Source organism: Tetrao urogallus, assembly GCF_951394365.1.
Source record: "Tetrao urogallus genome assembly, chromosome: 27".
Lineage (NCBI taxonomy): Eukaryota > Metazoa > Chordata > Aves > Galliformes > Phasianidae > Tetrao > Tetrao urogallus.
In genome coordinates, this window is record NC_136840.1 from 1,656,081 (window position 1) to 1,680,230 (window position 24,150).

The following is a 24,150-nucleotide window of genomic DNA, read 5'->3' on the forward strand; positions in this document are numbered from 1 at the left end:
ATCTAGTTTGCTTTTTATTTTAAACTTTTTTGGGATTGAATTGGGATTTTGCTTCCCTGCAGGAGATGAATGGCAGTAAATTGCCATGGATGCAGGCAGGCAGAGCAAGGGGTGCAGAGAGAGCTGCTCTCAAAGTGACTTTGGGAGGCATCGACTGGGCTGCCACTAGTAGTAACCGTTCCCCCGTCCAAGTCAAGTGTGAAAGACAATCCCTGGAGGTCAGATAATTAGGGAGATTAATTAGTGTCCGTGGCAAAATCCAAATAATCTCACATGGGGAATAAAAGCATAGGTTTGTAGGAAGATATCTGGAAGTGGAAACGTGTGCAGCAGAAAATCAGATTGTGCTCAGGATACGGGGAAAGGCAAACTCTGCTTTGACACAACCCCTTTTAGCTGTGCTCGTCCCCCTAGAAGTTAAATATCTGTTTATTCCCCAACCAGCCCCACTGCAGCAGCTCTGTTAGCCCAGCAGGTCTGCATCATCATACTGGGAAATCCTTCTAATAATCGCTTACACCTTCCTGCCAGCAGCAGGAGGGAAGGATGGAGATGTCACCCCAGTCAAATCCATTTCTGAGCTGTAGGGATGGGGTGGGGGGCAGCGATGGTGCAGAGTGAGGCAGGGCTGAGCTGCTATGGGGGGAGGGTCAGCACACTGCAGGAGGTGGCAGATCCCAGTGTGCCCTCAGCCCTCCGGGAAGGTCCCTGGGGTTTTGGCCACATGCAAGAGCTTCCCATAGCAGGGATTACCCGTAGCACGGGCTGTTTCCCGGCACTTCTCACCACTTCTCCCCTTTCTCTGCCCTTGACTCCCCGTTCAGCTCTCACCACAAGTCAGGACCATGCTGGAGGATGAGGATGGGCTGAGCGAGCGGGGGCTGAGCAGCTCGAGGAGGAGATACGACGATGAAGAAGGTGAGAGACACAGCGAGCATCGCCGTCGTGTGGCGGCGGGACCTTCCAGAGCGCCCAGCGTTCTGGGCTGCGGATGCTTTGAGCGGAAGGCTTTACAAGCTAGAAACGCTCGGACCCGCTTTCTGATTCTTTTCTTCCCATCCCAGATTACCATTCCATCTACATCGGGGTACCGGTGCCCCGGGGATACCGGAGGAAGCGGCGTCGGCGGCGATCCGCCTCCAGCCGGGACCGGACCAGCGAGAGCGAGCGGCACTACGAGCGGCAGGAGCGCTCCGACACCGACGACGGCGGCCACGGCTGCTACGAGAGCGGCAATGATAACGCCAGCAGGACCAGTGAGTTGTCCTCTGGCTTCCTGAGAAAGCAGGAGGGGTTTTGCGGTGTGATGTAAATCAGGGTTAAATCACCCTCGTGTGCGCCCCGCTGCGTTTCCTGCTTGACTTTTGCTTTCTGCTCTGGTTTTCCCGATGTCTGAGAGCTGTGCGCAGGGCATGAAGCAATATTTGGGGCTGCTTGTGTGATGGGTAGTCTGAAAAGAGATCCTCCTTGCTCTTGGGAGGTTGCATGGAGTTGTACAGCGATGTCTTGGGGGTGCAAACATCCAACTCCCCCCCCTTTCCAGCCCCAACTTTGTTCCCTTTAGTCTGTCACTCAGGACCTTACCCAGCCTCCATAATTCTCCTTATCAAAGATGAACATTTTGCACAGCAAGGTGTTCGTTGATCTCTTGATTTATTTACTTTGTGTTTGGCTATATGTCAAACCAACTGCTCTGCTGCCATGTCTCAGCAGCGCGGGAGGGATCTCAGCCGTGGTTTTCCCCACAGAGGGAAACGTTCTCCAGCTTTTTGCGTGGGTTCAGAGTTCAGTGTTGGCAGCCTGAACTCAGAGGAAACACTGCAGGTGGTTTTCCCACTTGGCTCCAAGTGGAGGGAAAGAAAACCACCTCCCCCAAAGCAACCCCAGACCCGTCCCTGGGTTTTGTTCTGCCATCCCTCCCCTCCCTCCCCTGGCCCTGCTGCCACACATGCTCCCAAGTGCTCACCTCTCCTGAACGCATCTCGCTTGATTTGGTAACTTCCCGTCATGAGAGCTGAAGGGAGAGGAAAGTGCTTTATATTCTCTATAATCTGCTCCTTAAGCCTGGGAGTTTAACGGGCTTGAGTGGATAAAGGAGGAAGTTTGGGGGCTTTTGTGCTGCGCAGGGAAGGTTTGTTTCGACGGGAAGAAATGGGGGAAAAAAAGGACAGCGTTCCAGGTAGGAGCCAACACTGTGTGCTATTCCTCCTCTGTGGTCACGGCGGAGGGAGCAGGAGGGGAGGGGAGGAAAGTCCCCATTGCTTTGGGCTTTGCTTCTCCCTGGGGTCAACGTGGGGCTGGCGCAAGTCCTGGTGATGGCAGTAGCTGGGATGAGCCTGGGGACATCTCCAAATGGAGCAGGAGGGGGTGGGGAGGTGGGACACACCTCTGTCAGCACCTGTCCCAGCTCAGGGAAGCAGCACAGGCAGTGTTTGGGAGGATAAATCCAGACCTGCGGCCATCTGATTTCTTGAAATGAATGGGAGCAGAGCTCCTGGTCGCGTGGGATGCACGCCCCGATCTGGTGTTATCTGGGGGAGGAAGATCCATTCTGAGCCACGGAACTCAGGAAAAAGGCTGTTGTGGAGTGACAGTGGGTGATCAACGTGTGACAGCCTGAATGGGAGCTTGTGAAGGGAGCTGTGTGTGGGGTCATGCAGTACCTCTGCCAGTTGCTATCCACGAGCAGCAGCCATGGATTTCCCCCTGCCCACGGGACGTCAGCCTATCTTTACTTCTCACTCTGCATTTGGGGCTCATTGAGGTTGTTGGTTTGGGTAGGTGCTGTTGGCTGAGGTTCCACTGTGTGGTGTGAAGGGCTCTGTGCCCCTCCAGTTGGTGTAACTCATCTGTCCCGTGCAATGACCCACAGAAACCTCAGCTCTTTTGTGCATACAACTATCCTGAATCATCAGTGTTAATGCTGAGATGGTCCCCATCTCTGGGCTTGATTTGGATCCATTGCAGCTTGAATTGAAAGTGATTTGCTGGGTGTAAATCGGAACAGAGAAGCTGTGAGCATCTTTCCACCATAAGAGTTGATTGAGGGAGGTACAGATTTATTGTGTGCACGATATCTTGTTTCAGTGATCTCTTGTGAGACGTAGGTGCTGGTTCTGGGTGTCTCCGCAGCAGTGCTGCATTTCCCAAATGCAAACCACATCCTCCAGCACACAGCATCCTCAGGGGATGTTGCTACACAGACCAGTAGCAAACTGGGAGAGCAGCAAGATGGGATGGATGTGAATGGCAGCTCCCTGCCCTGCCCACATCCTCTGAGGAGATGCCACTGTTCAACATATCCTCCCAAGCTGGTGATTTCCGAGATTAATTTTGTGGCTGGATCATGTTTGCAGAAGGAGCAAAAATCTGCAGCCTGGTGCTGGGCCAGGAGCCTCCTCCAGGTGAACAAATCATAAGGGTTTGTGGCACAGAGCTTCAGCAGTCAGTTCTTTGTTTGGGTCGGTGGTTTGTGGGAGGTTCAGCAGCTCCATGCACGCTGATCCACCTTTCAGCAAGGAGCCATGGCACATATTGAGAGACAAGGCTATTCCTACAGCTGGCAGTGGGAATATGGGCAGTGCTGTGAGCAGTGGTCACAAAGGAGATGGAGCTGCACCCCACGCTGACCCATTCCTGGAAAACTGAAAATCCCCTTTCTGTAATGCATCTGGAGATGCCACCTGGAAAGGGCATTCCCAGCAGCTGGTTCTGTTGCAGTGCAGCTCATGGCAACGTTTAAGGTTTGTGGTGAATTTAGGTTTTGCAGAGAAAACTCAAGTCTGATGGGGAGCAGCTGGGAGAGCTGGGATGGTTCAGCCTGGAGAAGAGGAGGTGCAGGGGTGAACTTACGGCTCCCTGCAATGCCCTGAAAAGAAGGAGGTGGTGGTGAGGTGGGGTTGGTCTCTGCTCCCAGTAACAGCAATGGGATGAGAGGTGATGGCCTTAAGCTGCAATGGGACAGGTTCAGGTTGGATATCAGTGAAAAATTCTGAGAAAGAGCAACGATGCAGTGGCACAGCTGCACAGGGAGGTGCTGGCGCCCTGGAGGGGCTCCAGAACCATGGAGATGCGGCACTTGGGGACATGGCCAGGGGGCACTGATGGGTTGGGATCCTAGAAGTCTTCTGTAATGATGGCATGAGGATAAAGGAGGGTAATTGGAGGATAAAGATCCTGTATTCATCCAGGCGTGCAGCCCAGCTCTAAAATTAACAGGAATATTAAGGATCTTAATAATCAACATTATGGAAGTGCAAGGAGGACTTGACAACAGGGCTTTAGCCCTGGCGGTGTGGCTTAAAGTGCTTAAGCAGTTAAGCAGGCTGAGCTGGACTGCAAGGGACATCCTATTCTTTCCCAGTGGCCACAACTCGGCCTTCAGCTGATCTGCTGGCAGGACAAGGCAATGCTCCAGCAGCGCTGTGAGTTTGTCCTCTGCATGGCAACTTAATGAGCCGTGTGCTGCATTACCCGACTTTCTTATTCCAGGGTTTGGGAACAGGAGGATTCTGCTAACAAAGACATTTTCATTGCTGGATTAACTCCTGCCATATTAGGTGAGGGCTAAGACCCAAGATTTTATTAAAAATACACCATTTCCACGGAGCCTGGCGTAGGGCTGATTATCCTCTTATTCAAATAGCTGGGCAGCTATGGGGAAAGGAAGAACGGCCCAAGCCGCCCTGTGTCCATCTGGGTTGAGAGCCTCCAAGGCACAAAACCTTTTTTCTACCCTATTTGAGAATGGGCTGAGCCACAGAGGTTGGCAGCTGGGTGATGTGCTGCGACTGTGCTGCCCAAACAGAGGGAAACAGGAGGCAGGGGGGGGTTCTTCCCAAGCCAGCCTGCAGTTTGTGGCAAAAGAGGCGGATTTTCCTGCAGAAATGGTAAATTTGGATCATTCCTCTTGAAAAGGGGGGTTGGAAGCTGGAGGGAAAGTTCTACACAGAGCAGTCGTGCATCCTGATATGCAGTGCCAGAGCGTAGTGATGTAGATGGGGATTTGGTTGCTGATGACAGGCAGCTCTGACCTGGCAAACTCCATGGATGGGGAAAAAATGCAGGAGGTCCCATGGAAATGAGGTGCAGAATGCTCCTGGGCTGAGAATTTGATTGCACTGCATGTAGGGCTGGTTGCATTCTGCAGTTCACAACCTGCCCAGTGCCCACTAGGTAGTGCATAGGTGTGTATATGTAAATATATAGGGATATATTACCCTCCTGGCTGCTACACCCATTTCTCTCACCTTTTCCTTCAGCATCCCATGTCTTTAGTGGGCATGGGAGGGATGGGTTGATGGTTGGACTGGATGATAGTGGTCTTTTCCAATAAATTTTATCTCTTTGCACAGAGATTTTGGGATAGATATACTCAGAGATTCCACTCTTCAGTAACTGCTTGGCACCTTCAACGTTTTGCTCAAAGTCCCTCTCATTTCTATTTTTGAACCCTGGCATCCCATAGAACCCAACAAATCAATCTCCTTTTCTTGCTGGGCCCTTCCTGCAAGGGCTTGGCTGGAGTTCATCTTTTCACAACATTTTTTCCCCCCCTCCATCAGTGTCTCCAGCTGCTGAACGTCTCCGTTACATCCTGGGTGATGACGATGAGCCCCCCAACCCCACACTCTTCACAGAGATGGACACACTGCAGCACGACGGGGAGGAGATGGAGTGGAAGGAGTCAGCCAGGTGAGACAAGCCACCCCTTAAGTCAGAAATGCATCAGCCATAGTCAACCCCAGCTATTCCTAGCTGGAAACACTGCCCTGTGCAGTGAGTCAGTGGATGAGCATTGTTTCAATGAGGTTAAGTACAGTCCTTTTGGCTTTTCGTCATGTCCAGTGCAGGGAAATGCAGAGAGCACAGCATTCTCTGGGCCGTTGCTGAAGACGTAGAGGAGGGAAAGAAGAATTCCCATCTTTCCCACATCTCCCCAGGCTGTGTCAATCCCAGAGCTGGGGCTCTTCCCCCCTGGATACACCTACATATTCCCCTCCTGCCTGCTACGTCTCCTCCACTCATCCTTTCCCCCATCAACCCGTATCTCAGGGACTTTGGGACAGTTTTACTTAGAATTTCCCTACTTCTCAGTAACTGGTGTTGGCACATTCACTGTTTTACCCAAAACCTCTTTTTTTTTTAACCTAGCCTCCTAAATAGCTCTGCAAATCCCCTTTTCTCCTGGTTGCCAGCCCTGCTCTAGGAGCAGCATTGCAGAGATGCTGTTGATGATATATATTTTCCTCCCCATTTGGTATGGCTGTGTTACATGTGCACATCACCCCCCCTTCCCAAAAGCACTCAACACACAAAAAAAATCCCAATGCATTGGGCTTTTCATCAGACACGATGTTGGCACGAAGGTTTCCAAATCCCTCCCATGAGAATGGAGTTCTCAGTACCCAGATTTCCTCTCTCCACTGAGGAGCAGTTCAACCTCTTGAGCTGCAGGAGAGCTGCTCCTTGGCACGGCTGCACTACCTGTGGTCAAACCCCGCTGTGGGATTTAGTCCCTGAGAGGGGAAACAAAGAAATGAGCACAGCAGGCGGGGGTTTTGCTGGAGCTTTTGCAAAGGCCATCGTGGGGTGCTGCTCCCAGGGCAGAGGAGACGTGCCTCAGGTCCCAACACCATCCGGAGCAGCTCTCTCAGCAGTGCATGCATGCTAACCCACTTTCGGCAGGAAAATGGGGCAAAAGAGAAAGGAAAACCAACCTAATCGGCTTTGGGTGAGCAATGTGTCTTAGTGGTGCTATGGCTGGGGCAGGGAGAAGCTGGAACTCCCTCCCAATAAAAGCAGTGTTGTTTGGAAGGCTGCAGAAGGGGTTCCTGCGAATAAATTGGGATGAGGAGCTTTGGAGCCACGGATGCAGTGCTGGTCTTAGGGACAAGCTCTGGATTTCTGTCCTCTGCATATTCCATTCCTGGTACTCCCAGGTGGTATTTTGTGGCCTTTTTTCCTTGCATTTTCTCTTTCCAGCAGCACTTTATTGCACCTCCTGCAGCTCACGCAGTCCCAGGCTCTCCATGAGCCATCAGAGACTCCCAGAAGCCACGCTCCTCCAGCACCCTTCTGTCTGTGCCCTCTGCAGCAGCAGGGATCCAAATCCACGTTGTAGCAGTTAGAAGGTGCAAAGTTGAGCCTTGCCAGGACTGATCCATGGAGCCTGCAGACCTGCTTTAAAAAAAAAAAAAAAAAAAAAGAATAAAAAGGCAGCTTTCTTCCCCAAATTGACGTCTCTCCAAGCGCTCTGTTCCCAGGGGGCTGGAAGAAATCAACCACTGCTCCCAGATCTGCTTCAATGTCTCTGGCTTGTGAAATGAAGGAATGGAGGCAGAAGGGCTTATTTCCAAGGGACAGGAGCTTGCGTACCTTCTCCTCTCCCACCTTGGGAATGAATTGCATTGAATTTTGAGCATTGCTAAGATGTTAAAAAGATGCAATATTGTGGGTTTACGCATCCCTGCATGCATAGAGATGAAGTTCTGCCACTCTGTGTAAGTGCAGAGCCTGGCTAAGGCAAGGTCAGCTCTGTGGGAAAACCTCCCACATCAGTACCAGGAGTTTGTCAGCTGCAGGGTTGCGTGGAGACAAGTTGGTTTTGCTCCACTCTGCAACTGCACAAGCAATGAGAATGAGGTGGCTTCATTTCTCTGTTCTCACCCTGAACAGCGAGCAAACCCTTTGCAGGAGGAGGTGATGAATTAACTCAGGTTTGTAAACTTCCTGAAGAAATGCAGTTCACTTCTTCCCCTCGCACAGCAGCTCCACTCCAGGCCCATTCCCAGCTCTGCTGCTGTCGTTTCAGGTGGATAAAGTTTGAAGAAAAGGTGGAGGAAGGCGGGGAAAGGTGGAGCAAACCCCACGTGTCCACGCTGTCTTTGCACAGCCTGTTTGAGCTGCGGACGTGCCTGCAGACAGGAACGGTGCTCCTGGATCTCGATGGTTACTCTTTGCCCCAAATCATAGGTATGAGTCTGCAGGTAGCAGCGACTCGCACAAAGGGAAGTGAAGATGGCAGTTGAAAGCCATCAGATCGGTGCAGTAAGAGTCGATGGCTTTTTAGGTTTCTGGGAAGGGGGAGAAGGTTTTGCAGTGGGGTGACTCTCCCTCGTTTGATGCTTTCAGACGATGTCATTGAGAAGCAGATAGAGGACGGTCTGCTCAAACCAGAGCTGAGGGAAAAGATCAGCTACGTGCTCCTCAGGAAGCACCGCCACCAGACCAAGAAGCCAATCCACCGCTCCTTGGCCGACATCGGCAAGTCGGTGTCCTCCAACACAAGTGAGTGCTATAGGGGCGAAAGACTAATGGAACCATCTAGTAGCTGGTTGGCATCCCTGTTGCATCCCAATTGCATCCTTCAATCTTCACTTAGCAGTCCCTGGGGGAAGCAGATCTCAGGAGACAAAGAAGCAGAAACGCCAACCATCTGGGGCATAAAACTGTTTATGGCAGCAGGAAAGACCCCAGAAGTTTTGCCACCCGCTGAGCGTGGCAGGTCATGGAAGCTAAAAGCCAGAGAAGTGTCTGCTGAGGTGGACAGAAGCATTGGCGGTCACTTGGCCAAGGGGCAAGCAGCCTACAGACAAATCCAGTCTGCTCCGTCACTGAACCTGCCTATTTCTGAGCCCTTATAAAAGGGGATTTGTTTGTTTTCACGCTAGATTATTTACTTAGATTTAAATGGAGCTCATTTGGTGGAGCCCAGGATTTGCCAGGCTACGGCTGCTCTCTGGGCAGACACAAACAGCAGAACCCAAAGTGCACGTGGAAGAGGCTGTCAGGAAGCAATATATCCACCCCATAGGCATCCCGAGGTTTTACAGCAGCCATCATCCACATGACAGGACTAGATATTGGAGCTAATATTTGTCCAGAAGCTCTCAAAACAGAGCACAATTTGGAAATTTTGTAGTTACTCCCTGTAGATATGGAGAAGAGGGGCTTCTTTCATTCATTTCTTGTGTTTTGCTAAGATGATGGCACTGCTTTGACTTTGCAAGGAGGAACAGCAAGGAGTAGCAAGGAGGAGCTACAAAGGTGGTTGATGGCAGGGACAGGTGTGTCCTCACGTCTCTTGTGCCAACAGGAAATCTTCAATGCCAGAATAAATACTGCTGGCACACAGAAATACAGGACATACCAGGTTCCATCCTTATTTCCAGTTGCGTTGGTGTTGGGTTGTATAGAAAAAGAGGACGGCTGCTGTGATTGCAGCTGGTGTTTCAGAGAGAAGCAGTGCAGCCCTTCAAACCTGGAGCAGAAGGTTTTCCCCAAGGAAAACACTCTTTGGGAACTTTTTATTACGTTGGCCCACAGTGCCAGAAGCAGATGGCAGGATGGCAGTGGAGGTTGACCCTTTGCACCAATATCCCACTACATGTTGTTGCCATGTGACAGATGGCAGCAGAGGGGTAGCTGGGCAGAATGGAACTCCTGGCATGGAAGTGCTGATGAAGCAAAGGGCTGGAACTGAGTTCCTCCATGTGGAAAAAATGGCCCCCATTGACATTTGCCAACACTTATGAATGTTTACAAAGAACAAACCGAATGTGAGCACAGTAAAAGTAGGACTGCATGGGGCAATATTTTGCTAGCAATAATGCTGTCATAGCAGCTGTGCAACAGTGGAGCACCTCTGCTGGTGCAGGTTTTTACAAGGGTGGCACACAAGCTCTTGTTCATCGCTGGTGAAAATCCACAGCTCACAGTGGTGATTTTGTTGGAAAACCATGATTTGTAGCTGAGAATCTGCTCCATCAGAGAGTGTTACTGCGCTCTTCGTGTCAGTTTTCATGGAAATAAATAGGAGGCATTACTTTTGGAGTGACCTATGTAGAATTGCGGGCTTCAAAATCAAAATGTGAAGCACTGGTTCTTTAGGAACAGAAACTGCCGTCTGAACCCAGCGATGGCCTCAAAGAGAGCCTTGCCCAGGCTCTGGGGGGGTGCAGGCTCTTTGCACGGAGAGCACGCGAGGCTTAAGGCAGCAAAGTCTATTTCTCGCTAATGGAAAAACTACTATGGGTGGAATAAACTGCAGATGAGTTCAGAGGCAAAAGCAAACTGTGGGTGTAGCGGTGCCATAAAGGCCACCCCAGCACCAGGAGGCCGATGACGAACCTCCTGCCCCCTCCCTGTGGTTCCCCCTTCCTCTCTATCCTTTCTTTATCCTTTATCCTGGGACCTGGGTGTCCTGGTGGATGACAGGTTGGCCATGAGCCAGCAGTGTGCCCTTGTAGCCAAAAAGGCCAATGGCTTACTGGGGTGCATTAAAAAGAGCGTGTCCAGCAGGTCGAGGGAGGTGATCCTCCCCCTCTACTCTGCCCTGGTGAGGCCTCATCTGGAGCACTGCGTCCAGTTCTGGGCTCCCCAGTACAAAAAAGACAGGGATCTCTTGGAGAGAGTCCAGCGGAGGGCCACGAAGATGGTGAAGGGCCTGGAGCATCTCTGCTATGAGGAAAGGCTGAGTGAACTGGGTCTGTTCAGCCTTGGGAAGAGAAGACTGAGAGGGGACCTGATCCAGGTCTATAAATATCTAAGGTGTGGGGGGCAGAATGGCGAGGCCAGACTGTTTTCAGTGGTGAGTGGAGACAGGACAAGGGGAAACGGCCGGAAACTGCAGCATAGGAAGTTCTGCACAAACATGCGCAAGAACTTCTTTACAGTGAGGTGACGGAGCACTGGAACAGGCTGCCCAGGGAGGTGGTGGAGTCTCCTTCTCTGGAGATGTTCAAGACCTGCCTGGATGCCGACCTGTGCGACCTGCTGTAGGGAACCTGCTTTGGCAGGGGGGTTGGACTCGATGATCTCTGGAGGTCCCTTCCAACCCCTACAATTCTGTGATTCTGTGATTCTTTTCCCAGGTCGCAGCCCCGTCCGCAGCCCAGCTGCAGGTGCTGCCTTCCATCGCTCCACGGAGGACCTTCGGATGCGGCAGAGCGCGAGCTACGGCCGCCTGCGTAAGCTGGGGTGGGCAGCAGGGAGCTGAAACCATCCGAAAAAGGAGCAAGGAGGGGAGGGGGGGAAACAAAACTGAGCTGCAATGTGAGATAGAGTCCTGCCATACACCCCTCTTTGGCCACCAATGTGTTGTGCAGCTGTAGGATGGCTGGTGTTAGAAAAGCTGCTGTTATTGAGCTTTTATCTTTGTGCAAGCCTGGCTGTGCTAAATAATGATCTGTTCTCACTGAAGTCATGGAATCACAGAATCACAAGGTTGAAAAGGATCTACAAGATCATCCAGTCCAACTGTCCTCCCATTAGCCTTGCTTCCTCAAGCCACTAAACCACATCTCGTAGCTCCTCATCCAGACAAAGTCCTCCTGCCCCGTTTTGTTCTTCCAAGTGGGGCTGAAATTCAGCTGCACACCGTATGGAGTTTTTCTCACCCTGCTTCTTTCTTGTCTCCAGGCCACGTGCAAAGCCGAAGCATGAATGATATCTCAGACACACCGAGCACCGACCAGGTATAATGCCCAAATTTTTGTGCGATGTAATGAGGAGCATCTCTAACACAACTGGCTGCTGTGGGCCTGCTTGCAAACGAGCTGTGATGTGTGGGGACTCCGTGAGAGTTAAGGTCCATGGGAGCACTGTGCAGTCAATAACCACACAAATTACTAATTAGTGAAACGAATACGTATTGATCCTTGTTCATTCATGGGGAAGCTGTCCCAGAAACAACCATAGGATCACAAAATCCTTTACTTTGAAAAAGACCTTCAAGTTCATCAAGTCCAGTCATCAACCTGACCTACCAAGTGTTTCTTTATGGAAAGAGTGACTGGGTGTTGGAACACGCGGCCCAGGGAAGTGGTGGAGTCACCATCCCTGGAGATACGTAGGAGTTGTGCAGATGTGGCACTTAGGGATGTGGTTTAGTGGTGGAATTGTGGAGGCAGGAGGATGGTCAACTTGATGGGGTTGGATATTAAGGAAAGTTTATTCTCAAGAAGGGTGTTCAGGCACTGGCAGAGGTTGCCTGGAGATGTGTTGTGGTCACCATCCCTGGAGGTGTTCAAGAAAAGGGTAAATGTGGTACTGAAGGACGTGGTCAGCGTGCATGGTGGGATGGGTTGGGCTTGGGGATCTCAGTGGTCTTTCACAGCCTTAATGATTCTACGTGTGGTGAATACATAGGAAAGGAAATGGGTTTGACAGTGCATGTGTGAACACATCCAAAACAGTGCCTGCTGGGTGCAGGCAGCTTGCTTGTGGTAAATCCCAACCAGTACTAGGGGCTGCAAACAAGAATACAGCCCAGAGAGGTTTAATGCTGTATTTAAAATCTGTTGTCTGCAAGAGCAGTGCAGTAATTAGGCATGCTTCCTGTGCCATCCTGCCAACATATGGCTTACAGGATGGAGCTTGCAATTCAGTCCTGGGAAATACATTTGATGTTTTCCTACAGCTTTCAGTGTTTTGTGTATTTGACCTGAGGCATCTGGTGGATATATTTGAAGTACAGCTGCTGGAGCCAGAAGCAGTGCTGATTGGGGGAAACATGGCACAAGGGCTAAAACTGTGCAGGTTGAGTACAAAATCTGTCAGCTGTGAGCTAATTAGCCAGCCCAGAGAGTGGGGATGGAAGGTTCTGGCAGGGATTTGCAGGGTACAGTGTGGTGTAAGTGGTTGCCTTGCCCCAAGGGACATCCGCAATGCTCTTATCTGATGTGATCCAATGGATGGAAATCCCCATTTTCCTGGGTTGCCTGAGCATAACGCTCTGGGGCTCTTCATGCCACGGTAACACCACCAAGCTTGACCTCACCCTTTAGTGCTGGCTTTGAAATATGTCATCATCTGCCAAAAGGGATGGTGTCCCCTCTGCCTGCTTCTCTTGCTCGCTGCCATCCAGCACGTGGCACGTCCCCAAACCCAGGCATTGGGCATAAGGAGAGAGCAGCAGGATGAGGAAGCCATGGTGCATGAGAGACAGCTCACAGAAAGAAGTTTTTGCAGTGCACCTTCCTATATTACAGCTGCAATGAAGCAAGCAAATTGCCCTGCAATGGACCCCAAATACCAGCCTCCAGTGGTGGGATGCAGAGAGTTAATTCCAAAATATGCAAAGCATGTAGTACCAAGAGTGCTGGACATAATCGCTCTGTAGGCCTGCTACAAAGGGACTTGTTCAATGTTACATGAAGCTTAGTGGCCACTGTTAACTCCTGCTCTTGCTTGTTCCAAGCTGCATTGGAGGAATTGGTTTATTATTATTTTTCTTTTCTTTTTCTTTTTTTTCCTTTTTTTTTCTTTTTTTTTTTTTTTTTTTTTCCATTCGGGTTTAAAGGATTAGAAAGGGAGAGCTTGCTGCCCGACTCACATGCCTCCCCTCATGCTGGCATATAGATTATAATAACACCCTGCCTCGGTTTGTATTGAACCATTTTGGGCTAATAATGAAAGAGCTGCAGGGGAGAAGAGACCCAGGGAAAAAAATCCATGGTGGAGGTTTCCTGCTTGCATTATCCATTCCTGCTCTGAGGATGGAATGTGGGCAAACGAGCTACAAAGACAGGAGCTCAACCCACCTGTGCAAAGTAGCAAGTGGTGGCTCAGCCTTCCAGGGGAGCCTGGGGCTACGGGGCTGCAAGCAGGCTTAGAGAGACGCCTGCAGGCTTCCCACAGAATCAGTATTTTTGGCTTAGATTTTATGCAGTCAGTCTGGGGATTGCCGTGGACTTTTCTTGCTTAGACCCCAGCACAGCAAAGCACTTTTTCCAAAACACAGAGTGGCACGTTTGCATTAAGCAGCCCGGAGTGCGTGCTCCCAAGTTTATCTTGGGCTTAGAGCTGCTGTTGAAATTCACAGATTCAGCTTTACGAATTCTCCCTGTTTTATTTGTGGAAATGGCCCTCGCATCCTTTGGGAATCCCAGGAGCATCAGAGAGCTGAGGTTGAAGCCTGCAGCCCAACCTGGTGCTGCAGCTTTAGTGTTTGTAGTCAAGGTACAGGAGAGGAGGACGGGTTGGATTTTAGCAACCGCTCGCTTCCCTACCTCATCTTCCCCAACAGCTGAAAAACAAGTTCATCAAGAAGATCCCCAAGGATGCGGAGGCCTCCAACGTGCTGGTGGGAGAAGTGGAATTCCTTGAGAAGCCCTTCGTAGCGTTCGTGCGGCTGCTCCAGGCAACCATGCTGGGAGGGGTGACGGAGGTGCCCGTCCCCACCAGGTGAGCCCGGTTCTGAAGCACTGGCTGGTCTCGCGACAGGGGATTTGGCAGTGTGAGGATGCCAACACGGTGCCACTCCTTTCCCAGATTCCTCTTTATTCTCCTGGGCCCCGCAGGAAAAGCCAAATCCTACAATGAGATCGGCAGAGCCATCGCGACCCTCATGGTGGATGATGTGAGTAAATGCCAAACCTGGCCCTGCTGGGAGCCCTCTTGCTCAGAGCTAAGAGAAAAATGCAGTTTGCATCCTATTGCTGCAATGAACAAACTTTAAACATCCATAACGACGTGGGGGGGGGACGACATATGGGCTCTGTCCCCAAACTGACAGCTCTCTTGACCCTTAGCTCTTCAGTGACGTTGCTTACAAAGCCCGAGATAGAGAAGACCTGATTGCTGGCATAGATGAATTTCTGGATGAAGTCATTGTCCTGCCACCTGGCGAGTGGGACCCCAACATTAGGATCGAGCCACCCAAAAAAGTGCCCTCAGCTGAGAAGAGGTGAGTGGGAGACGTGGGGTTGGCCCCAGCCCTGTGGTTGTCCCCATCTCTCTCGTTTTGGAGATGCTTGTCCTCATCCCTGTGTGTAACCTCTGCAGTAATAATAATTCCCACAGGAAATCAGTTTTCTCATTGAATGAAGTGGGGCAAATGAATGGCGCAGCTGGAGGGGCAGGTGCTGGGAGCGGTGGAGGAGGCAGTGATGATGGGGAGATGCCTGAAGTGCATGAAATTGGGGAAGAGCTCGCGTGGACCGGGAGGTGAGCATCACCTGGACACCCAAAAACCCCAGAGGGTGCTGGCACCCATCAGCATCTCCTGCTGCTCACCCTGTGGCTTCCAAGGGTGCAGAGGGGTGAATTCCTAATGGGAATTTTGTACAGTGCTGTACGCATTTTAGATCTCATCCTTGGTTTTATTTCCACAGGTTCTGTGGTGGCCTCTATTTGGATATCAAGAGGAAGCTTCCCTGGTTCCCAAGTGACTTCTATGAAGGCTTTCATATCCAGTCCATTTCTGCCATCCTCTTCATCTACCTGGGCTGCATCACCAATGCCATCACATTTGGGGGTTTGCTTGGAGATGCAACAGAAAACTACCAGGTGGGGTCCAAGGACAGGGGTCACTTTGGCTTAGCAAAGGCAAATGGGGATGAGATGGAATGGAGCGGGAGCCGTGCCAATCTGTGATGCTAGGGGTGGAAATTCATTCCCAAGTCATAGAATAGAATCATAGAATTGCTCAGGTTGGGAAAGACCTTAAAGGTCATCAAGGCCAACCACATTCTAACAACCCACCACTAAATCATGTCCCTGAGCATCACATCCAGATAATTTTTAAACACATTCAGGGATGGAGGCACAACCACCTCCCTGGGGAGCCCATTCCAGTGCTTAACAACCCTTTCTGTAAAGAAGTTCTTCCTGATATCCAAGCTAAACCTCCTCTGGGGAGGCTGTCCCCAGATACTTGGAGGATGGGAAAGCCCATATCAGCGACAATACCAAGAGCAAGGGAACATGATCCCAAGCCACCCTGTGTGAGTCCAAATAGGAGTCCGTAATTCCCATCTCTACCTGGGGTATCCCTGGGGATGTAACCTGGCACTGCACCACATAACCCTGGGTTTAATCTGTTCCCAGGGTGTCATGGAGAGCTTCCTTGGCACAGCAATGGCAGGTTCCATGTTTTGCCTCTTTGCTGGGCAGCCGCTCATCATCCTCAGCAGCACCGGCCCCATCCTCATCTTTGAGAAGCTGCTCTTTGACTTCAGCAAGTAGGTGCTGAGTGATGCCAGAGGGATTGGGAACTCCGTTACTGGGATGGGGTCTGACCCCCAACCCAACGTGTTCCTGAGCTGCTCTCATTTTCTGCCTGCCTTCAGAGGTAACGGCATCGACTACATGGAGTTCCGCCTCTGGATCGGCCTGCACTCTGCCCTACAGTGCCTTATCCTGGTGGCCACTGACGCCAGCTTCATTATAAAGTACATCACCCGCTTCACAGAGGAAGGCTTCTCCACCCTCATCAGCTTCATCTTCATCTACGATGCCATCAAGAAGATGATAGGGGCCTTTAAGTACTACCCCATCAATTCGGACTTCAAGCCAGACTATGTGACCATGTACAAATGCGAGTGCGTTGCTCCTGACCCAGGTGAGTACAAACCTTTCTCAGCGTTGGATGGGGATGGTGAGGGGCGGTGGGTGCCCACGGGGGGTCCCGCTGTAGGTAGATCCCAACTGGATCATCAGCCAATGACATCCAAGGAGCTACCAGTGAGACTGGGGCAGAGAGACCTCATCATCCTCCATCGGGGTGATTTGGGGCAAGGTGATGGAAATGGAGCCTCATCCCATGGCCAAGCGTGTCAGTGCTTGCTGGGATGTGTTGGAGAGCCCGGAGCAGCTGGACCTGGATGGATAAAAAGATGGAAAGAAAGATTTTTATTTATTTATTCATTTTCCCTTGGATCACTGATTCCACCCTGCTGCCAATGGAAACTTCTTTCCAGAAAACACACTGAGTCCTTTCCTGTTTCTGGAATGCCGTAAGGATATCCCAATTGGGTATGGAAAAACTCTTGGACTTTTTTTCTTTTTGTTTGTTCGTTTGCTTTCCTCTTTTTCTTACTCCTCTTCGAAAAGAAGAGGCCACAAGGCTCTGAGCAGGCAGTCTTTTGGCATCTCCTCTGGTTTTGATCCAGTTTCTACTAAGAGGAAGAAGCTGCAATTTCTTATCAAAACAAGCTGTTCTTTGGGGGAAGTGAAGCAAAGGCATTTTCCAGACATAGCTTTCTCTGATGGTGAAGAGGACTATAATTCACGCTGCTTTTTGCCAACAATACCTCTATTTGCTCCTGGATAGGTGTGCAATGATCCCAAATCCACATCGTGCAGCTCAAACGCTCCCAGTGTGGAGCTAATGCCAGTGACCACCTTCTCTCAAACGGGCCAAATTTATTTAAAAAGTAGAAAAGCAAACCATCTGTGGGGCGTATCAGCTGCAGGTGGAGGAGAGAAAGAGGGGTGACAGCAAAGAAACAAAAGCTTCCAACACCTGCCATACAACCTGCCCCAATGCGTCCATCGCTTCAAGAAGAGATCTGACATGCCATGATGGAAATAGCATTCAACCCCTTGTTTGATGGGGTTTTGTGGTTGTTGTTCTTTTGACTCAGTTCCCATTTACTCACCGTGCACTGAACGACTCGATCCCATCAGGTTTTGGATGGAAGCTCCCAGCGATGGCACTTGTCCTTTTGGAAGCCAGACTCCCCCAGTGTTGGCCAACTTAGCCCAAGTGCAACCCCCAGAGCTGAAACATCGCAGCCTCAGAGAGTTCTCTCCCTTCCAGAGCCCCCACCCCAGCCTCTGCCCAGAGCAAGCCCCCCTGTTGGCACCAAGTGCCATCCACAGCCCCAAACCTCCAACCTCTGAGCAATCCGGCCCCTCTTCCTCACCTTTGCTGCCCTGGGCACCAAAGCAATGATGGATTTTCCATGCCTCTAGATGTTGAGAAGTTGTGTTTATTCTCCCCTCCATACTCTTTTTTTTCCTTCTTCTTCTTCTTCTTCTTCTTTTTTTTTTTTTTCTCTTTTTTTTTTTTAAGTAGTTCTGATTTTTTATTATTATAACTGATTTGTACCATATTTGTCTCTGCTGCACACATCAATTTGGGCTGATTTCAATCTCAAGTGAGTATCACCTTCTAAATATTAAAGCTCTTTTAATATTTGATACTCGTACCCCCTCCATTGGGGCTTTTGTTGTTATTTTTTTTCATGTATTTTACTCTTCTCTCTGCTCCAATAGAAGGGTTTATGTAGAGCCTTTACAGGTTCCCATGTAAGATACTGCCAATGCTACGCCACTCTTTGGGTTGTAGAAGTAATTAAAAAAAAGAAAAAAAAATCTGATTTCTGGAAAAGCAAAAGGTTATGGAGGGAAATAATAATGATAACAACAACAACAACAACAAATGTTTTAATGCTGTAAACAGGGCTGGGTTTGCCAGCACTGCTTCCTGGAGCCTGGTTCCAGCAGCCCCCAGCATCTCTGCTTCTAACCCAGCAATTGCTTCTCCTTCATTAATTCTCTGCACCCGGGAAGGCTGCAGCAAGGTGGAGCAGCCAAACTCCCACCTGACCACAGGAAGAGGATGAACCCCAGGATTGGGGGGGAGAGCAACCCCAGACCCCATGTAATGCAGCACGAGGAGCTCCCGACACCGCGGAGCTGCATTGCCTGAAGAGCAGAACCTCTCTGTGCTGGAGGAGAAGGTGCCACGGTTAGAGAGGAGAGCCCAGCAGGTTGCCTTTTACTGATTGCTTTGCAGTGAGCCACAAAAACACCTCTCTAAAAAATATTATATATATATATATTCATACATAAAATAACGCCAATGCCAAGCTATGCCAACAAATTGGGCGTTACTGGGTTCCACCTCTCCAAAATAGGCTGCTTTCTTGGTCTTTATTCTCCCCCCTTCCACCCTTTGGATTGCACCTCTGACCTGGGTGGCTCCAGGGGGAGTGCATGGGATTAATCAGGGAGAAGTTACTGTGGGGTTAGAAACAGGGTGTGCTCCCCAAACCTTGGTCAGCCCTTGGGTGTTTGACCGCTGCACGGGGCTTCAGAGGACGTGCTTGGCCCCACGTTTGCTTTTACATCCCCCGGTCTAGGCTGAGCCATGCTTCTCTGCATGGAGCCTGGCCAATTTTTAATGCAGGAACCTCTCTGTTAGCCAAGAACCTTAATAACAAACTTCTTTCCTGCAGCCAACATGACACTGTTCGATGCTTCAGTTCCAGTAGCACCAAACACCACTAACGTGTCTCTGGTAAGCGGGGTTGTGTGCTCCCGTGGGGGGAGGTGTGCCATGGCTGCACTGAGGGCTGGCACCCGGCTTGAGGTTTGGGGGAATGCTTTGCAAAGGTTTGGGCTCACAGTTTGACTCGGCGGCACCAAATCCCCACCTTTGAGCCCAAATTAATGGCGTCTCTGGGGTCTTCCCACAGTTACGGGGTTGGAGCAGCTCCCGTTGGAAATTCCCCTTCCTTGCACACTACCATTGCTTAACGCTAATTTTGATTTTTCTTTTTTTGGGGGGGGTTCTCCCCAGTACAATGCTATTAACCTCACAGCTCTGGATTGGACTCAGCTGAGTAAGAAGGAGTGTCTCAAGTACGGCGGCAGCTTAGTGGGGAAATCCTGTAAATTCGTGCCCGACCTGGCCCTCATGTCCTTCATCCTCTTCTTTGGGACCTACTCCATGACGCTCACCTTGAAGAAGTTCAAATTCAGCCGCTACTTCCCCACCAAGGTAAGAACAGCACCAACATCTGCAGGATTTTGCCCCAATCTTTCCCAAAGGTAGGAAAAACGGGAGCTGCCGGTCTCCTTGCTGGGTGAGAAAATAAATCCGTGTTTCTCTTTTACAAGAAAAGGAGATGTTGGTATCAATAAGGACAATCCTCTCCAAGCTTTCAGATGCTGCTTGGGCTCTTGTGTGCTGGATATCCCAATGCCATGCGATGCAAAAGGGGGAAAAATGCTTTTTGTGAGTTATGCCCATCCGTGTGCAGAGCTGGAATGCCAGGGGGAAGCATCAGACACGGGAGCAAATTCCTCCATCCCATTAATTGCCCTTTCTGCCCCCATTTCCCATTTGCCTCCAGGTTAGGGCCTTCATTGCTGACTTTTCCAATGTCTTCTCCATCCTGCTGTTTTGTGGTGTGGATGCCTGTTTCGGCCTGGATACCCCGAAGCTGCACATCCCCAGTATCATCAAGGTTTGGCCGCACTGCTGTGGTCTGTGCCTCTCCACCGCTCTCTCTTCAGCTTCTCAGTGCTTTTGGGGGGGACATGGTGGTCCCCTTCTTTTTGGGGCAAAAAATGTGGTGTCTGAGTGCCTTCTGAAACACTGCTTGGCGTTTCGGGGGGAATATTCTAATTCTGTGACTTTTCTTCCTTCTTTTTCTTTCCTTTCCCCTCTCTCTGTTCTTCCCACCTCTCACTCCGGCAGCTCCGTAAGCTCATTAGCGATTTCTCTATCTTTATGTCCATACTAATGTTTGTGGGGCTGGATGTGCTTTTCGGACTGAACACCCCAAAGCTCCAAGTGCCTACTGACTTTAAGGTAAAAAGCAATAAATCCCTTTCTGGAAGTGTTGCTGAAAACATCTCTTCCCCATCAGTGGTGTGGGGCTCCTCCCCTGTGCGAGGGCAGCTCGGTCCAGATGAGCATCTGGGGAGTATTTGGGGCTGCAGCACGTGGCTTTAGGGGTGGATGAACATGGGATAAAGTGATGCTCATAAGGAATGGGGTGTGAGGTGATGTGGGGCTTGCCAAAATTTCCAAGCCTAGGATTCTTCTCGGCTGTGGCATGCAAACTGCTCTCTCCCTCCAGCCCACGCGTGTGGACCGAGGGTGGTTTGTCTTTCCCTTTGGGAAGAACCCATGGTGGGTGTACCTGGCCAGCGCGCTGCCTGCTCTGCTTGTCACCATCCTCATCTTCATGGACCAGCAGATCACAGCCGTCATCGTCAACAGGAAGGAGCACAAGCTGCGGGTGAGTCGGGATGCATCCTCACATGGGATCGTAGAGTCATGGAATTTGGGTTGGAAGGAACCCCTTAAGGGTCATCTGGTCCAACTCTCCTGCAGTGAACAGATCCATCAGTGCTCAGAGCCCCGTCCAGGCTCATAGAGCAATAGGATGTCTTTGGTTGGAAGGGACCTCAAAGATCATTTGGTTCCGGCTCTCCTGCCTAGTGCAAGGTTCCCAACCACTAAATCAGGCACCAGATCAGGCTGCCCACAGCCCTGTACAATATGAAATGGGTCATCACCACTCTGGGCAGCAGTGCCATGGCCTCAATGTCCTCTCAGTGAAAAATTTCCCCCTGACATCTAATCTAAATCTCCCCTCTCACGCTTGGCCGTACTGAACTTCATTAAGTTCCCATGGGCCAACTTCTCAAGCCCAACCAGGTCCACCAGGATGCCATTCCTTCCTTTTATTGTGCCAGCTGCACCCACTCAGATCAGTGTCATCTCCAAACCTGTTGAGGGTGCTCTCAATCCCACTGTCAGTGTCACTGATAAAGATGTGAAAGAGCTCCGGTCCAAAGAAAGGTGCCCAATCCAGGGGTAATGCAGGGCACTTCATGGGCTGCAGAGTGCTGCCAGGGGAAATCTCTGCCTTGCTGGGCCCTGTGGTGTACAGAGGTACCTCCCCACACCCCCCTGTGACCCCTGCACTGTGTTGCAGAAAGCAGCAGGCTACCACCTGGACCTCTTCTGGGTGGGCATCCTCATGGCAGTGTGCTCCTTCATGGGGCTGCCCTGGTACGTGGCAGCCACCGTCATCTCCATCGCCCACATCGACAGCTTGAAGATGGAGACAGAGACCAGCGCTCCTGGGGAGCAGCCCCAGTTCCTGGGGGTCAGGTGAGGGGGGCTCAGCCGTGCTCTGCCCCAGTGTTGTGGGAACCCGTCGGCACAGCATCTCCCCCCTCTTTCCCCACCCCAGGGAGCAGAGGGTGACGGGCATCATTGTCTTCGTGCTCACAGGGATTTCTGTCTTCCTGGCCCCGATTCTGAAGGTAAAACATCCCCCACTGCCTCATCCCTGCTCTGCAGGTGGTTGGGGTGGATTTTTTTCCCCCTGCTCGTCCCCCAGCATTTGTCCCCCTCCCCAGGAGTGAGCTGCTGCCTTCCTTGGGGTAAGGGCCGTGTTTTTCCATGTCCCCAGTACATCCCCATGCCAGTGCTGTACGGTGTCTTTCTGTACATGGGCGTCGCGTCGCTGAACGGCATCCAGGTGAGCACTCCTCCTCTCCTGCCACAAAAGGGCCCCGCACTTGATCAGAAATCAGAGAATCGCAGTATCATCGTGGTTGGAAGATCCCCAACCCATCCCAGCATCCCCACTGACCACATCCTTCACTGCCACATCTCCACGGTTCTGGAACACCTCCAAGGATGGTGACCCCATCACAGTGCCCAACCTGTCTTGTCTTGTGCCAGTGTCCAACCAGTCTTTTGGAGAAGAAATTTGTCCTCATATCCAACCTGAACCTCCCCTGGTACAACTTAAGGCCATCACCTCTCTTCCTAATGCTGTTACTTGGGAGCAGAGTCCAACTCCTTCCTCTCTCCACCTCCTCAAAGATGAGGATTTTGGACCCTAGAACTTTTCCATCCCCAGCATTTCCAGCCACGTGGAGCAGCAAATATCCAAACCCCTCTGTGAAACATCACAGAGTCCCAGCTGCCCCATTTGTGGCACAAAAAGAGGATTTCTCCGGGCAACTGGGAGCCTGCATGGGGGCAATGGGGTTGATGGCTCACATCAGTCTTCATCCCACCCCAGTTCTGGGACCGCTGCAAGCTCTTCCTCATGCCAGCCAAGCACCAGCCCGACTATGTCTTCCTGCGGCACGTTCCGCTGCGCCGCATCCACCTCTTCACGCTGGTGCAGATCGTCTGCCTGGCCGTGCTCTGGATCCTCAAATCCACCGTGGCTGCCATCATTTTCCCTGTCATGGTAAGGCTCAGCACTGCCGCGTTCCCCAGGCGGTTCTTGCTCGTGTTCTATTGCAAAAAAAAATCACACTGACTTTCTGATTTCCCATGCGCATCGCCCTTATTGCAGCCTTGCCTGCAAGATGCTGGGGTTGAAGCAAATCTCGGCAAGTGGTGGCCCCCGGTCCTCACTCTCCCATCCCTCCCTCTCAGATTTTAGCCTTGATCCTGGTGCGGCGACTGCTGGACTTTGTCTTCTCCCAGCATGACCTGGCCTGGATTGACAACATCATCCCTGAGAAGGAGAAGAAGAAGGAAGATGACAAGAAGAAGAAGAAAAAGGGCAACAAAGGGGATAGCAGCAGTGATGAGGAGGTGTGCAGCTGAGGGGGTGGGGGGGAAGGTTGAGACAGCACAGACATGGGAGGGGAAGGGTCCTACTGAAACCCCCAGGGCTGCAGTTTGGGGAGAAGGTCTTCGGGTTTAAAAGGGCAAATGAGTGCAATTTGGCCTCACCTCGTTCCAAAAGCTACCTGGCAGACTGCTGGGCTCAGTTGGGACAGTGGGTTTCTAGGGGGCCTCGTTTCTCAGCTGGAAGTGTTTCACCTCCGTGTCCTTCCCAGGAAAGAGGTCCCCCACCTGGAGCTCTGCGTTCTGACTCCTCTCCGAATGGTTCTGACATGGATCGCAGGTGAGCAGCACCCACAGCTCCAAAGCTCACCCTCATGTTGCCCCATCCTGAGAGGTCCCCCATCCACACCATGAAACATTTCCAGGTCCAGCAGCCAATGCTTCCCACTGAGCATCACTTTTGCCACTACCTTGAGCCAGTTCCCATCAGTCTTTGGGCAATTCTGAAATGCTGAAGTATATTTTCACAGCATCCTTTATGACTTTTCAACTATTTTTTCCCAGTAGTAGCAATATCTGGAGCCCTTCCATGGGGGAGTTCTGGGCTATTTGGGGAGCAGGTTGGCACCGCGCTCACCTCCACGTCCCCCTCCTCCTCCTCTGCAGCATTACACTCCACCTGAAGATTTCATGCCCATCATCTCCTGCATTTAATTACTCCCGAAGCCCCATCTGTGCTGTGCCCCAGGTGAAGATAGAGATGGAGTCAGACTATGAGGACACCGACACCGAAAAGGCACCGCGGGACATGGGCAGTGAGACCACGCTATAGTTCCCTGCAGTGCTTCCTCTAATTTATATATATATATAGATATTTATATATTCATATATATATATAAAGCAAATTGGACATATTTTTCTACATGAGACTGAGGAGAGCGCTGGCCCCCGAGGCTGCTGCTCCTGTAGTTCTTACTGCTGTCCCATTTCCTCCCTTTCTGTTGGGCAAAGGCACCAGCGCTGATGGCAAAACAGGGCTCAAAATGCGGAAATGAGCATTTTTGGCCTCTGAACCACTG

At 51.1% G+C, this 24,150-nt stretch overlaps 1 protein-coding gene across 1 annotated transcript; it reads left to right on the plus strand.

Moving 5' to 3' along the window:
- Positions 1 to 2,151: 2,151 nt before the first annotated feature.
- SLC4A5 (solute carrier family 4 member 5) lies at positions 2,152 to 23,903 on the plus strand (the record flags this gene model as incomplete). The annotated part of the gene is made up of 24 exons (XM_079547378.1): positions 2,152 to 2,179; positions 5,565 to 5,694; positions 7,814 to 7,974; positions 8,134 to 8,289; positions 10,875 to 10,970; positions 11,422 to 11,477; positions 14,030 to 14,187; positions 14,275 to 14,362; positions 14,535 to 14,689; positions 14,806 to 14,949; positions 15,117 to 15,291; positions 15,832 to 15,965; positions 16,074 to 16,345; positions 18,969 to 19,030; positions 19,313 to 19,513; positions 19,869 to 19,982; positions 20,601 to 20,762; positions 21,465 to 21,643; positions 21,726 to 21,798; positions 21,948 to 22,016; positions 22,569 to 22,742; positions 22,934 to 23,095; positions 23,344 to 23,411; positions 23,738 to 23,903. 24 exons carry the CDS (start codon positions 2,152 to 2,154, stop codon positions 23,901 to 23,903), a joined length of 3,183 nt encoding a protein of 1,060 aa, XP_079403504.1.
- Between the last annotated feature and the right edge of the window lie 247 nt (positions 23,904 to 24,150).